The sequence below is a fragment of the Podarcis pityusensis genome (assembly GCF_964106645.2).
Source record: "Podarcis pityusensis genome assembly, chromosome: 10".
Lineage (NCBI taxonomy): Eukaryota > Metazoa > Chordata > Lepidosauria > Squamata > Lacertidae > Podarcis > Podarcis pityusensis.
The window spans coordinates 25,911,958-25,927,670 of NC_138035.1; the positions used below are offsets into that span (position 1 = coordinate 25,911,958).

At 38.8% G+C, this 15,713-nt stretch overlaps 1 protein-coding gene across 3 annotated transcripts in view; it reads left to right on the top strand.

Moving 5' to 3' along the window:
* The window catches only part of WASHC4 (WASH complex subunit 4), a 37,783-nt gene that overhangs the window by 8,747 nt on the left and 13,323 nt on the right, over nt 1–15,713 (top strand). For all 3 annotated transcript variants that reach the window (XM_080971664.1, XM_080971666.1, XM_080971665.1), the window contains exons 3-16: nt 670–723; nt 1,158–1,223; nt 1,336–1,381; nt 4,012–4,079; nt 6,233–6,315; nt 7,025–7,067; nt 8,082–8,185; nt 8,834–8,954; nt 10,214–10,337; nt 10,453–10,580; nt 11,927–12,087; nt 12,854–12,980; nt 14,049–14,174; nt 15,119–15,226. In XM_080971664.1, coding sequence (XP_080827790.1) covers nt 670–723; nt 1,158–1,223; nt 1,336–1,381; nt 4,012–4,079; nt 6,233–6,315; nt 7,025–7,067; nt 8,082–8,185; nt 8,834–8,954; nt 10,214–10,337; nt 10,453–10,580; nt 11,927–12,087; nt 12,854–12,980; nt 14,049–14,174; nt 15,119–15,226 — 1,359 coding nt within the window. The remainder of the gene's footprint in view (nt 1–669; nt 724–1,157; nt 1,224–1,335; nt 1,382–4,011; nt 4,080–6,232; nt 6,316–7,024; nt 7,068–8,081; nt 8,186–8,833; nt 8,955–10,213; nt 10,338–10,452; nt 10,581–11,926; nt 12,088–12,853; nt 12,981–14,048; nt 14,175–15,118; nt 15,227–15,713) is intronic.

Genomic DNA, 15,713 nt, shown 5'->3' on the forward strand with positions numbered 1-15,713 from the left:
CCAAGCCAAAGGCCAGGCGGAACAACTCTGTCTTACAGGCCCTGCGGAAAGAAATCAGATCCTGCAGGGCCCTGCCCTCATGAGGCAGAGCGTTCCACCAGGCCCATAAGTACAAATGGGACTTAAGCCTTCCAGGAAACCATACGTTCCTGTTACACTAAAAAACAAAATTATTGTTATTAAAGAAAGTTGCTCTTGAAAATCTCTTGACTTCATTTCTGGCAGAGTACATGAGTCTCTGAAGGCGAGTAAAAGTGCCTAGTGGTATCTAGCTATGGGCCTGTTTAGAAATCATACAAGTCATTGTATGCTAGATCTTTTCCATGCGATAGCTGTCGTTTAGTTAATATGTTTCTAAAAATAACATTTGAAAAAGATCTTGTAGTTCTGCTCTGTGTGGTTCCTCCCCCTCCCCCAGAGGAGTTGAACAGGGTTTGTTTGTTTGTTCTTTTCTTTTTAAGCAAACAATCTCTGTTACTGCCTTTATCATTATATATATATATATATATATATATATATATATATATATATATAAAATCCGCCTGTATATTTGCACTTAAGATTTTGTTTGAAACAGCTGTGTCAACTGTAATTGGACATTTTGGCCTATTCAGTAATGTGGCAGGTCTCTGGCTTCCTAAAATCACCAATTATTTTGTTTTATTTTAGCTTTTGCCTTATGAACAGTCTTCCTTACTCGAACTCATAAATACGGAAAACAAGGTAAAGTTCTTAATTTTAAATATGTATTACAGAAACCTTTTTACTCCATTCTTCAGCTGAAAAGGCTTCTAGAGCAGTTTACATAATATCAGCAACAAACAGCAAAGTTCCTGTCTCCAGACTTACAACCTAAAACACACCAAAAAGGGAAATAATCGGAAAGGGAGGAGGAAAAAAGGGAACTCAGGCACGTGTTCTTCTAATAATCAGCTTGAATGGAAATATTTTAGGGAGAGAATGTGCTAAATGTAGGTAGCCCTGGCCTGACCCCCATCTCTCCCTTTGCTGCAGATATAGATAGATAGATAGACAGACAGACAGACAGACAGACAGACAGACAGACAGATAGATAGATAGATGATAGATAGATAGATAGATAGATAGATATTGCTGTAAATGCACTAATATTTAGCTTTTCTATTTCATTTATCCAGGTTCTAAACAAAGTAATCACTGTGTATGCTGCCCTTTGCTGTGAAATAAAAAAGTTAAGATATGAGGTAAATATCTCTTCATTTTGCCAACTACAAACTGCTTTCTAGAAACTAGTTTATTCACCTTCTATATTATGACTTCTTATTCAAGAGAAAAAAATCTTTTCTTTGTTCCTAGGCAGAAACAAAATTTTATAATGGCCTCTTGTTTTATGGAGAAGGAGGTAAGTACTTTACAGTTCAGTCTGCTGTTGGTTGGATTTCTTGCACATCATTTGCTATGAGGTCCCAGGATAGGGTGGGTTCTCTCAGGGTTCACTGGTGCATCTTCAGCCTATGGTGAAAGCTATACAATGGCAATACTAGATTTATCTCTGTGAGTAGGGTGTTCCACAAGCTAGGAACTGTTACTAGGTAGGGTGATGGTGGGGTGTGATGGTGGGGCCACATCACCCACCACTTCCAAACACCTGTTCATTTGCAATGGCCAAGCCAGGAGGTGTATGAGTGAGGAGGAATTTCCTCTTCTGCTCCCCATAGCATGGATCATCTTTCTTTCTTCGCCACCACTGGTTCCACCACTGGTGGAATTACTATCCCAAAATCCAGGCTAGCATGATTTTTTTTTGAGTAGTGGGGAGGCAAACATAGAACCTCATGAACTGACAAAAGGGCCTTGGATCCAGTGTCCTTTGCTCCCCCAGTAATGCCTTATTCAGTGCCTAAAATGTGCTACTGACGGTGGTAGCTCTATTCAGGAGCATAGCCCTTGCAGTGGATGTGCCCATCTGCTTTCAAAACACTTCTCTGCTGGGGCTCTGCACATCAAGGTTGCTGTGCCCATCTTGCTAATATGTGAAAATTCTTCTTTGGTTAGTTTTGAAACCAAATTTGAAGCCACAGACAACAACTCACCTTACCTTTAAACTGTTTGAGCATTTGGCAGAGTTGCTTAAACAGTTGCAAAAGATAAATGTTTGGCTTCTGTTGATACAGCTCAATAATGGCAGTGTGATGTGCAAGGTCAATAGAATTGGTATGTCCTTGGCCAGGATTCAGACAGGTGTGGGCGGCCTTGCCACTCATACACAGAGACTTTTAAGCTCCACTCTTGAAGTGGCTGCCCTCACAAAAAACCCATCTCAAGTTAAGGAACCCCCTTTGGATTGGGACTCAGTGAAGTATGAGGGGTTTCTGTCACATGGAGGTTTTTTTTCTTTTCTCCTGGGTGAACAGTCTACTTCTGCATGGGGATGGTCTGGCAGTAATGAACTGATATATCTAATTGATGAAAGTGCTCAGTTCTGAGTAGTTCTATTTGAAGTAAAGCTTAACGAGTTAGTGGTGTTCAATATGTGGTCTGTTAGCTATATGAACAATCACAGGCCATAGGTAAGATAGATTTTGAATACTGTCTGCCAGAACCAAATTGTAATTCTTTAGTGGAAGCTTTAATGCCAACATAGAAAGCTGCTAACCCATAAGAATGGTTTTTGCTAAAATACTGAGGGTGCTTTGAAGAGGAAGTCATGAGGGACCTTGATCCATGCTGCCTTTGTGTTCAAAGAATGTTACTGCCAAAATGGAGAGGATGTTGAGCACAGAAATGGCAGTCACCCGATCACATCCTTTTGGGCAGTTTTGCATAGTTTCTTCTGCTTAGGGAAAAGCTGCTGTCTCCTTTCTTGCACCAGTATGATGAATGAGATCACATTGCTATGAGAATCCTTTGAAGATTGGCTCGTTCATGCTTTGAAGGAGGAAGTGGCCTTCCGAGGTTGTAGGATACAAGTTCCTATAGAACTAGAGTCTAGTAACTGTTTCTAATTTAGATAGTAAAAGGAAAACTTCTAGTATGCATTAGCAGTAATATTCACAAAGGATGAAAACTGTTAATGACCTTTCAGGAAATAAACTTTACCTTAAAACTGAATTCCTGGAAAGATGCTGCTTCTCATATGCTGTGCTTGTATTTAAATCCTTTTTGAAAGATACAGTGATGTGCTGCCAAAACTAAAACAAGGCACTTCTGATTTTCTTCCTCACTGGCAGGAAGCAAAGATTGCTGTAGCAGCTGCGAGACTCACATTTTTTTCAGTAATTCCCCCCCCCCCCCCAACTCTTTGCATACTAAGCCATTTAGATAGAGCTGGGAAATTTAGTATCAGGCAGAGTACCTCTGTAACTTGTGCTCAGGGAGAATCTTCGGTAGGTGTGTTTCCTTCCACCATGGGGATGCAGTGGTGGAAAAAGTCAACGTGTGAGAAGCTCCCACATGTACTTTGCCATATGAGCATATAACAGCAAGCCCTGATTGCCAGTGGCTCCCCATCACACATAAACAAGATGTACAGGGCAGTGAATCTGACATGACATACTCAAAATCCAGTGAACGTACTCACGGCACCTGCTGCTGTATACATTAGATGCTTGGGCTTTTCTACACAGAAATAATCTCCACTAAGAAATTTGTCATTTGCTAAATGATTCTTAGGGATTTGGGCCACAAAAAGTATATGATCATTTGGCAAACATCCAGTCAAATAGACCCAGCTTATGCCTGTCTACATGAACTACCTTCTGAAGATATTTGTTTTAAAATTCTCTGCTGTTTCTTCTTTTTTGATAGATAATATTGGTAATCTTTATGTGGGGTGGTGATAAAGTAGCATTTAAACATGAAATGAGCATTTTCTAATAAAACATTCATTTGGAATCCATTGATGATGCATAGTTTTGTTGTAGTATATTTTTAATTATGACTAAAAAAAACACCCTTTGCCATCTTAAGCGTCATTAATAGGTAAACAATGTGTTTTCTAATATTCCTGTAACTCTCATTTTACCTTTCAAGCTATGGATTCCAGTAAGGTGGAAGGTGATGGCCAAATACAAATGGGAAGATTTATTTCATTTTTACAGGTAACACCTGGGACATAGTTCTGCAACTTCTATGGTATTTTTTGTGCTGATCAATAGACTTCATAATCATTTGCTTCTAAAATGTTTGCTATACCACAGGCTTTTAGTGGATTAGAGTCAATGCTATACAATGGTCACCAGTTGTGTTGCTTATACTGTCACATTCACTCAAGTCTTTTTGCCCCTGTGTAGTCTCTGGTCACCTCGTTTTTTAAAGTTTCAGTAGCAATTCAAGCTGCTGTTAGGAAAAGTCTAGCAGTGCGAGTATAAGTACTTGAGTCCAGCAGTGGCGCCACCACTTTTTTTAACATTTCGATGTGACTGTTAAAGAGTACCCAATGTGACTAAAATGCTCTACTAGCACAAGTTTTGAAGTTGCTATTTTAAAACCATTGAGATGGATCTAGACTACCCATGCCCAGAACTCTGCCCAAAGTACATTCTGCTGAAGGAAGCAGGATGTATTTTCACCATGCCTTTCCCAAAAGCTGTTCCATAGGGTTGTGGGACCCACCCAAGTAGTGTGGATGAAAGCAAAGGGAGAATTAGTGAAGATTGGCCCCTTTCACCTGTCAGGAGCACTTCTGTTCAGAAAATAGCAAGTCTGAATGCCACCCCAAGATGTGAATGCTTGCTTATCTGTGGCCCTTTAATAACCGGGAGGGGGGGGGATGAAAAGAAAGGTAGTGAGTTTTGAGTGGACATACGTATGCCAGGGAAAGCGTTCAGCCACTGCTCATCTTCAACCCCCTTTCTGCTGGTCCCCTGCTCAAGAATTTAATTTCTTGTGTTTTTGTCCCTAGTGATGGTGGAAGGAAATTGCAGAGCTACACACAGTATGCTTGACCTTCAGATACAGAATAGGACTAGTTGTGTTTCCTGCTAGAAGTATATTGTTGGATTTACTGAATTTCAAGAGAAACGTTCTTTAAAATAGCTATTAGTTCAAGAAACTTTGAAAATATTGTTTCTGGTGGAAAGAAACCAACCACTACAGAATATTTTTTTAAAAAACTGAAAGCAGGATCTGAATTGCTCAACTTCCTATGTTTTTTACAAGTCATGTTGTTGTGCCTGGCATAATTTCAACAACTGGTGATTGCGATGGCTCAAACCTTGTCATTTTTCTGTACACAATGTACTTCTCTTAAAATAAGAGGGGAAGAATGGTTTTTGATAAGTTTTGATTCGTGCTAAAACAGGCTAATAGCAGTTTTTTCTGAAAACCCTTTTATACATCTGGTGTCTGTGTTTAGTATAGGTACCATATTTTTCTGTGTATAAGATTAGGGTTTTTTTTTACTTTAAAATAAGGTTAAAAATCTGGGGCATCTTATACATGAATAGTGCATATGCCCATTTTCTAAATTTGGGGTCCCCAAAAGTAGGGAGCGTCTTATACATGGGAAAATACGGTATATTGTGACCTTTTTGTATTGGATCAGATTGTTATTACATGTGTGAACTTTGCTGTCTATTTTGTTGTTTCTTCAGCTTGTAAGCTTTGTGTATAGTAAGGCGGTATATAAATTAAAAGTGAAATGAAACGAGATATCTTTTGTGTTTCGCCACCTTTTATTTTAGAGACACATAGGTTTAGGTGATCACTTTTTGGATAGCTCCCTACTGTTTCACCTGATATTGTCAGGAGAATTTCCAGAGAACTTAGATTAAAAAAAATAAAATCCTGCTTTCGTTTTGCATTCTTCTAATACATGAGACTATTAGTGGTTTCCAGTGGATAGAAAATGCTGACATAGTAATTGTTAATATTTCTCCAGTGTGAGTTCTCATTTACTGTTGGTCACTTTCCTGCTACAGAGCCAGTAAAAGTAAACATTCTTTTGGTACAGCTGTTGCATAACTGATGAGGTCTTATTCACCATTCCAGACATTAATCTGTTTTGAAATTACACTGCCTATTAGTTCTTAATATTGTCTAGACTACTAATAAGCACTACAATGGCAGTATTTAGGAACTTTGAATATTTTTTCTCTTGTTTGTGATTGTGACAGGTTGGGTTTTAATAGGGTGTTCAAGTGTTTCATTACAAGACTGTTTTGCTACATTAACTTCCCTAACTAATCCATGGATAAATAATCTCATTTAGTGTGAAAGGGGTTTCTAATCTGTACAAAATTTGTCATTTCAGGAGTTGTCTTGTTTCGTGACACGCTGCTACGAGGTCGTGATGAATGTAGTTCATCAGTTGGCTGCCCTTTATACCAGTAACAAGTAATTACTGCAAAAAATACTATCCTTTAAATTTACTTGTTGAAAACGCAAATGAAAAAAATACAGCATGTTGATGTGCTTCTTAAATTTTGCAGAGTTGGGGAGGAAATATGGGATGTGTGCCTGAAATATGGGGTGTGTGCATTGTTAAAAGGACACCTGTCTGTTTTGGGATGTAAACCATGGTTGTTTTGGATTAATGAGTATTTCCATTTGATGTTCCATTTGAAGTCACTAGCTACTGCAGGTGTTCACTTCTGAATAATTAGCTCTTTTACTATCACAGACCTGTACAACTTGTGACCTACCAAACTGAATGCCAGTTTCTAGTGATTGCAGCCTGTAGGGCACAAAATAAATTCATGTGGCTGATGATAGCCTGGCAGAGTGAAAACCCGTGGGTGTAGGACTTGGCATATATGACCGCTGGACTGTGTTCAGGTTTCTAGGCCAAAACTTGGACAGGCCTATTTAGCAATACTTAATGTGATTTATCACTTTGATTCCAGTATTTCGGGTTCTCAAGTGATCATTTTTTAAACCTCTTGCGTGTTCAAAACTAACTACTGTGTTGGGCTTATTTAAAAGGTCTGGGGACCTTAGGGTAAGGGGAGGGTAATAAATACGTTAATAATAAATAAATAATAAAAGCATGAGGCTCTAAAATGTTTTTGTTAAATGGTGTGAAATACAGTATTTTGTGTTTCAGGAATGCACCTAAAGTTATAGAAACATCAGGAGTTCATTTTCAGGTGAGAATTCTGTAGGGATTTTGACTTGTTATGTTGCATAACTTGGTAGGTTCTTTACCTGGGAGTTTGATATCTGGATATCTGCCTTACTTGGAAGCATTTTTTAAAAATGAAATAAATCTACAAATACTATAATAAAAATAAATTGTGCCAGGTTCTTTAATAGGCTAAGGACACCTGATTCCTTCAGGGATCTCTTCTTGCCAGCTAGGCTTACAGTACAGCATAGTGCAGTGGTTTTCAACCAGTGTGCCGTGGCACCCTGGGGTGCCCTGAATGATGTTCACAGGTGCCACGGGCAACACTGTCCTCTGTTCCTTCCCTCCCTTCTTGGATGCCCTCTTATGTCTCTGTCTCCCCAAGGCTTGCACAGCTGTTTGTTGTAGCAGCCCTGGCTACAAGCTCCCTAGGCAAGTAGTGCCTCTGGGGCTGGTCAGGGGGTGCTGGTTGCCAGGAGCTGAGGCAGCCCAGGAGTAAGTAAGCAAACAAGCAGGCGAGGGAGCCTAGCCAGGCAGTCTGCCAGCCCTTGCTGTTGGGAATGGGCAAACAAGTCCCAGGCATGTGAGGAAGTGTGAGAAGGCACCTGTCTTTGGGATGGGGTGGGCAGCTCAGAGACCAGCGGCGGCGGCGGCTGCCCAGAGGAGGCTGAGGGAACACTCTACAAGGGAGGGTGCTGGAAAAGGGTGAGGGGCTGCCAGCCCTTCAGGCAAGGGGAGACATAACTGGGCTCCTGAGCCCCACAGGGGTGCCGCAGAAAGAATGTAGATGGTTAAGGGAGCTGTGGATTCAAAAAAGTTGAAAACCTCTGGCATAGTGAATAAAATATGTAATAAAAACTATTGTTATGGTCCTGTACATCTCAAGAACACCAACCCTATATAATAATTTTCTTGGGGACACTATCCTAATCATATATACTCAGTGGTACCTCCCATTGAGTTCAGTGGGACTTACTTCCAGAAAAGTGGGTATAGGATTTCACTCTAAATCCAGGATATATACCTTTTCAAACAGGCTATGTATGAGCATCTGGGAGAACTGCTGGCAGTTTTACTTACCCTGGATGAGATAATAGACAACCATGCTACCCTGAAAGAGCACTGGACTATGTACAAAAGGTATGTGGATAAATTCTTAGATTTATTTCCACTGGTACTGTAGAAAAATAAAAGTAGCATCAATACAGTGGTCACTTAAACAGATGTTGATGCTTCACCGCACCTTTTCACTAGTGTGTGTTTTGCAACTCTGGTATTCAGGCCTTAATTTCCTGTATTTTGCCACCAACCGGAGCAACATTAAGCTTTTATTGCATGTTTCTAATTATTCCTACAGTGACCAGCTGATGTGAACTGTTGTTAAAATGCTCAAGCGTGTGATGGTTCAATCAATCAATCAATCAATCAAGGTTAACACCCTTCACCGTAATTAGGAAAGCATTTTTCTTCTTCATTAATCCCCTGGGAATAATGGTAATCATGGCATAGTGCAGTCCCAAATGCCTTGTGTCCCAGAAGTGTAGCTGCGCAGTCAAGGCCACTGATTGAAGTTGTGCCAGGGCTTTTTTGTTAACGAAACAAGCAAAAATCTTAGGTCAGCTCATATTATTCAAATATGATATTATCCCCCCACATCATTCATAAGTGTGTGAATACAAAGTTTGCTCCTCCAGATTATTCCTCCTAAATAATTCCTTCCATCCCGTACACATTTAGGAATGTTGACTTTCTTTTAAGTAGATTTTTTATTTTTTATTGCTTTATTAGGTTACTAAAATCTGTCCATCATAATCCTTCTAAATTTGGAGTGCAGGAAGATAAGCTGAAGCCATTTGAAAAGTTGCTATTAAAACTAGAAAACCAATTACTGGATGGGACGATATTCCAGGTAACATAATAAATAATAGAGCTTATTTCTTAATAGAGTTCAGATGTGGTTTGTAAGATTTATGGAGTAAAATGTTTCTTTTCTGAAAATGTCATCGCTTAATTGGTGTGTTTAAATTTTAAATGGTATGCTGTTGGTATCCTCTCTTCAGTTATTTATCTAATATATTCTGACTGGGAGCCAAAGAGCTACTTTAGGTGCACCCAAGAGCTTGCGTATACCAAGTGCAATTTTTGATCAGTTTTCTTTTAAAAGCATTCCATATTGCAAATCACTTTTGAAACTTCCCTCAGATTAGAAGCAGCTTGCTAAGTGGGGCAGAGAGCTACAGTTTGGAAAAAGGAAAAAGGAAAGAAAAAAATCAAGGCACACAGAATTATTTGGGAGACATCCACTTATGGACTTTCTCCTGTGCTCTCTTCTCCTTTCTTCTGTAGCCCTCACAGATCTCCTCTAGTGGGTTGGAGGACCCTCCAGACCATATATGAGGGGCATGTAGGGAGCTATGAAGGAGGAGAAGCAGGAGATGTCCATTGCAAAACAAATGCCCTGTACAGTGGAACCTCGGGTTGTGAACGTGATCTGTGTGAGAGGCACGTTCGCCATCTTCAGCATTCGCAACCCACAGTGCTGCTTCTGCGCACGCATGGGTTGCGATTTGGCGCTTCTGCCCATGTGCAAGGCACCGAAACCCGGAAGTAACCTGTTCCAGTGCTCAACCCGAAAACTAACCTGAAGGGTCTGTAACCCGAGGTACCACTGTACTATATTTCTAGAATCAGTCAAGATGCAGCTGAGTCTTTTTTGTGATCTGTAGTAAAAATATCAAAAGTTTTAGATGCCTCCTTTGTTGTTAGCTTATATATAATTAACAGTAACGTTTCTTATTGCAGAAATAAGCTTTTAATAATTTTCTTATAATAGTATTTACTATGTTAGAAAAGTGCTTGGGTTTTATTTTATTGTACTTTGAAATTAACTGCTACTTGTATTGAAATTAATGGGTACTCATATTGGTACTTGTACTGGGCTCAGCTGACAATTAACAGTCAACGAATCAATCTTAATCGCCTTTTGATTAGATTTTCAGTATGGTTTCATTTGAACTGAACACTCCCCAAATAAAGCACAACTTGCCAGTTGAATTGTCTCCATCATGGAATTCTGATTGATTTGCAATCATCTATTAATATGTTGTGCTCGTATTCTCCATGGCACTAATGTTGTAAATCACTCTTGTTTCTCTTGTCCTCATTCAGGCCTGTATAGAGCAACAATTTGATTGCCTCAATGGTGGAGTGTCAGTGTCGAAGAACAGCACTTTTGCTGAGGAGTTCGCACATAGTATTCGCACAATTTTTGCAAATGTTGAAGCTAAGCTTGGTAATGCAAGATGGATTTTTTTCTTTGCATTGACATTATTGTTTGTAAAAGTTGTTATATTGTTTGTCTAGTGGCAGACTTCAAAACTATTCTTTTCTGTGTGTATTTGTACAAGGTGAACCCTCAGAAATTGACCAGAGAGATAAGTACGTAGGAATTTGTGGGCTGTTTGTACTGCATTTTCAGATTTTTCGGACAGTAGACAAGAAATTTTACAAATCGTTACTGGACATTTGCAAAAAGGTGAAGATTTTGTAATTTTCCTCTAATAATTAAATTTCACAAACAACATAAAAATAAAAACCTCTTATAAAAATATAGTAACAGTATCTAGTTACAAGCTCTCACTAGTAACTCCAGCTTTAAAATAATTTAGCTAGGTTTTTTTTTTTCTGTTTTCATAGTTTCCATTTGTTGTCCTTTCTGAATAACAATTATGTTTTGTGTACAGCAAAGGAACCGACAATATGTTATCTTTATAGTACTCGAGTTGCCTTGTCAATGAATGTTGCAATAATTTTATTGTGGTCAAAAACTGCTATTTTTGCCATTAATTGCAAGTGTGTGATTTGGGCAGCTATTGCCTTTGATAATGGTCCTATTCATGTGTTATTCACATGTAGGATATTGCTGTGATTACTTGGAGCAGGGCTGCTTTTAGTTCCACCTCTTAATGCTGAGTCTCCTTCCTCAAACAGCCACACATTTTGTGCAGTTGTTTGAAGAAAACCCCTAGCATGTGAACGCCTGCTCACATTTAGGGCCTAGTCACAATTAGGACCCCTGGTTGCACATGTTGGGGTTTATCTTTGGTCAGCTGCAGGCAGTGCATGATGGTTTGAGGAAGAAGATGAGGAACTGGAAGTATGGCCTTGGTCTCATTAGTTACTGCAATGTCCTGCATGTGAGTAATGCACGGGCTAAAAACCACCATAAACAGTCCAATCTTAACCACGTTTACTCAGAAATAAGTGGTGCTTCCTTCAATGCTTCAAAATAAATTTGCCCAGAATTTCAGCTTAAATGAAACATTGAGAGGTACGCCTGTTTCTTTTCATCCTTGCTCTGACATGGGCATAGAAGCTGTAAGCCACCTTTTTAAAAAAAAGCAAAACTGTTCTATCCAGGGATTTAGCAGTGATTGCACTAATCTCTTTTTATGCCCATTCACTGTTGAAGTAGCATGCAGTGAATTGGTACAGTTGTCATACCTGTTCTAGTTGCTCTGGTACTCAAGGAATGAATCCTAAGATGCTATGGACTGTGTGTAGCTTAGTTCAGTCCCGCTACGCCTCCTCCTCCTTAATCTCCGAAACATGTTCTGATAATTCTGTTCCCTGTTGGTGCTGCAGGGTGTAGACTCGGCAGCAGAGCCTAAAATCCTATGCAAACAGTCATGTGAAATGAAGTGAGATTACTTAAAACTGGGCTTAGAACTGGCCTGCTATGTATGTATATCTTGAAATACCTATAGGACAATCCTACATATGTGAATGTGGTGTAGCAGTTTTCAATATCAAGTCTAATATGATATCTTTCTCTCCCCACCCCCTCCATCCTTCATCCAAATGTTACTGTTGCTGCTCCAGGTGCCAGCTATTACACTTACAGCTAATATCATTTGGTTTGCTGACAACTTTCTCATTCAGAAGGTGCCAGCTGCTGCCAAGCTTCTGGACAGGAAGAATTTTCATTCCATTAAAATACACAGAGAAACTTTTCTACAGCAGAAGGCTCAGTCACTTACCAAGTAAGGTTTGAAAAGTAGGGAGCTCCCCCCCCCCACCTGTATGGTTCTTACTCTGTAAATCAAAAATATTTGTAAACTGAAAAAATAGGAGCTAATTGACATTCCTGTTCTTTTCCAGTTATGAAAACATCCAAGCACCCCTCTTTTGGTGGGGATTTTATGTTCCATGGCCATTGTGTCCAGATAAAAGTATTCAGGAATAGGGTATTAAATTCCAATGCTGAAGACATGTGCTTTATTCTATTGAATATTCTAACCTATTTTAATATTATATATTTAAATGGTTTTAAGCTGCCCTGTGAAGGGTAGGTAAGAAATCTAAATAATACAAAAAATAAATTGTTACACTGGCTCAGTTTTGTGTTTTATTTAAAGCCTGATATATTCACCTTGGATTAGTCAAGCTCACCAAGCAGTTAATTTTCAGGATAATTTACACTGGCAGAAATTTGGCATGTCAAATTGTGATTTGCATTAACCATAATTCAAAACCCAAATCATTGTTTGGCTGCTATTTTTCATACAAGCACTCAGCTTCGTAACTTGTCTCCATGGCCCAACAATCCCTTAAAGAAGAGTGATGGCTGAAGTTATGTTGGGCATTGTGCCAAATCATAGCATAAACCTGTAACAAACTGGCTCTTGACCCATTGCAAACAATGGCATGTCAATTCAGATGTTTCAAACCACAGCTCAGCTTCTTTAACATTGGTTAAAGCTGTATCTGACTGAACCATTACATAACCATTACTTGTTTTCTCTCCAGAGAGATGCAGTCATATTACGTTTTCGTAAGCTCATGGATGATGAAAATGGAATCTATTTTGTCAAAGGAACAACAAATGGATAAGTTTGCAGAAGATCTCACTAATAGGTGCAACGTTTTTATACAGGTGTGTTCTAGGTTCCAAAGCAACATGGCTGGAAAATGCTGTGATATATATATATATAGAGAGAGAGAGAGAGAGAGAGTGTGTGTGTGTGTGTGTGTGTGTGTGTTTATATTTCTTGAGTACCATTTACTGAAGAAGAAACGGCTGAAACGGTCTATTACTACAATTGCTTACTAATGAATGTAAGGTTAATACATATAGTAATTTCTTTATATAGCCTAAGTGAATATATTTATTTATGACTGGCATTATCAAATTAAATTTTGCTAGCTCTCTCTGCAATTTTCAAACTTTTGTTTCACAGATTAATAGGCTTGGTATAGATATGATTCCTATCACTGGCTTGATGCTGTGTGGAAAAAGTACTCTTTGTCACCCCACACTGATCACTGCACACACTTACTCATGTGACAAACCATAGTTTGCTGTCATATCTGAACTGGTAAATTATGATACAATTTTCTTGGTTGTAGAATAAGCACAAACCAGAGTTTCCCTTTTTTGGATGTAACAGGCAACCATGGTTTCCTACAAGAGGAGGGAAGCCCTAGGCTCATTCCAGACTCGTTCATTTAATGCTAAACAATTCTACATTGCAATGTCTCAACCAAGCCATCTTCTCAAACAGGGAAATAGGGGTTCTGTTTTGTTTCCCTATATCAGTAATATTTAACGTATTTATACTCCACTTTTTCCCCAAGTTGAGATTCACTAGCGAAAGCTCAGAGCTTTCCACATTAACTTGTGTGAGAAGCTTTATCAGGCTTCCCTGCTTGCTGTGTAACAATGGGGAGTGAAGGTTGGTGGAGTCAGCCTTGTGGTATTCTAGAAAAGGGACTACCAAGGAAGGAATAAAATCACTTGCATTGTAGAAATCGGGAAATCGATTAATAGTTCATGTTTCAGTAGGTTGGTGCTTGTTTACTTCTAATTCCATAATGTTTAATTCAATTGTATATTGAACAGCTGTATTTGTGTGTGATAGAACTGATTTTGGACACAAAAAAATATTTATGATGCAGTAGAGATGTAATGGTGATTCACGTTCCCCTCCCAATTTATCTCTAGGGGTTTCTGTACGCTTACAGCCTTAGTAACATCATTAAAACTACAATGAATCTGCACATGTCAATGCAGAAGCCAATGACTAAAACCTCAGTGAAAGCATTGTGCAGGCTTGTGGAACTTCTCAAAGTAAGTTGCAATATTCATCTCCTTGGTGACCCTAACATTTGCAGTAGTCCTTTTGCAGGTGTGTTAAGACCTGCGTGCTTTAATTTATGAGCTGGAAAGATGGTAGACAAAATATATAAACAATAATTCAGGCAAAGTATACTTATCTAAATGGTTTACATCTCTCCAGAGCCATACGTTTTCTGTCTCTAAGTTGTCTTTATTTGCATCTTTTCTGGGTAAAATATATTTACTGTAATTCTGAAACCACTATAGGTCAGGTTCTCAAAATAGGGTGCCTAAGCTGAAGTTCTTTGCTAATACAATTGATACTCCATTTGTGGAACTCCTGGAGATATGCTCACCCCCCTCAGTATTGTCATTTTGGCACCTTTTGAAGACACTTCAGAGATAGTTTAGGTATTAGGACTGACTATGTTGCTCCTACTTCTGTTCTTACTCTTCCTACATAATGCAGTTATCTTTCTGCCTTCGCCAATCCAGTCACAATGGTTGTTTGTTTTGCTATCTGCTGTAAATGGTCCCATGTTCTTTTAGAGGAAGCATGTTTTAGAAATTGATAGATACAATCAGCAGCAATTACGCCTAATTTTAGTTGCACCAGTGGTCCGTTGCCACTAATGGTCTCTTTTAAAATGTGCATTTGACTGTGGTCTAAACCTTCATTATAGCTATCAGTGATGCCAGCATGATTTGTACTTGCTGACATAGCAGCAAATATAGTATACTGCTTTTGACGGGAATATTAACATATAGCTGCAAGTTGATTTTGATGGAACATCCAAGTATAGCTACCTTGTTAAAAATTCAAATTGTATTTCATATTGAATTTAGCTGTTGAAGATTTGGATAAAGTAGTTCTTTGTATGGAAGAATAGGCATAATGTGATTCAAATAACAGAATTGTGATGTTAACTCGTGTTCTGAAATCTGGTCAACTGCAGGCAATACAACATACATTTTACAGAAGAAGTATGATTGTCGCTGATTCAGTTACGCACATAATTCAGCATCTACAGCATCAGGCTCTTAATGCTATTGCTATAGCCAAGGTACGCAAAAAGTTTCAGTAAGTAGTTTACTGTTCGGTATAGTTAAAATGAGTAGCTTTATAACAGTTGGGCTGCTTCGTTTTTGCATTTTTAGTGATAGAAACCAGCTAAAGAGGTCAAATAGTTGGGAGGTAAGCAGTGATGATGATAGCAGTCATATGTCATTATGTGAACAAGCTCCAGGTTCCTAGTGTGCAACTGTGAGGAGGAGATTCGAAGCTTTCTGTTTTTCAATGGAATTCTGTTTGTCAATGCTATATATCTGAAGCTGGACAAACTGGTTAGTCTTAATGGTGCTTTACGGAAACGAGCCAGTTGACTAATATAGTTATCATTAACCGCTGTTTAGGAGTCAAACACAACACTACACTGTGGTTAATTGAAAGTGAAAGTAAATGTTTTTGATTACCCTTCTTATAATTAGTGCCAGAAGAGCCATGGTGATGGGGGAGACTGGGGATTATTTATATAATATTAAGCCATAGAT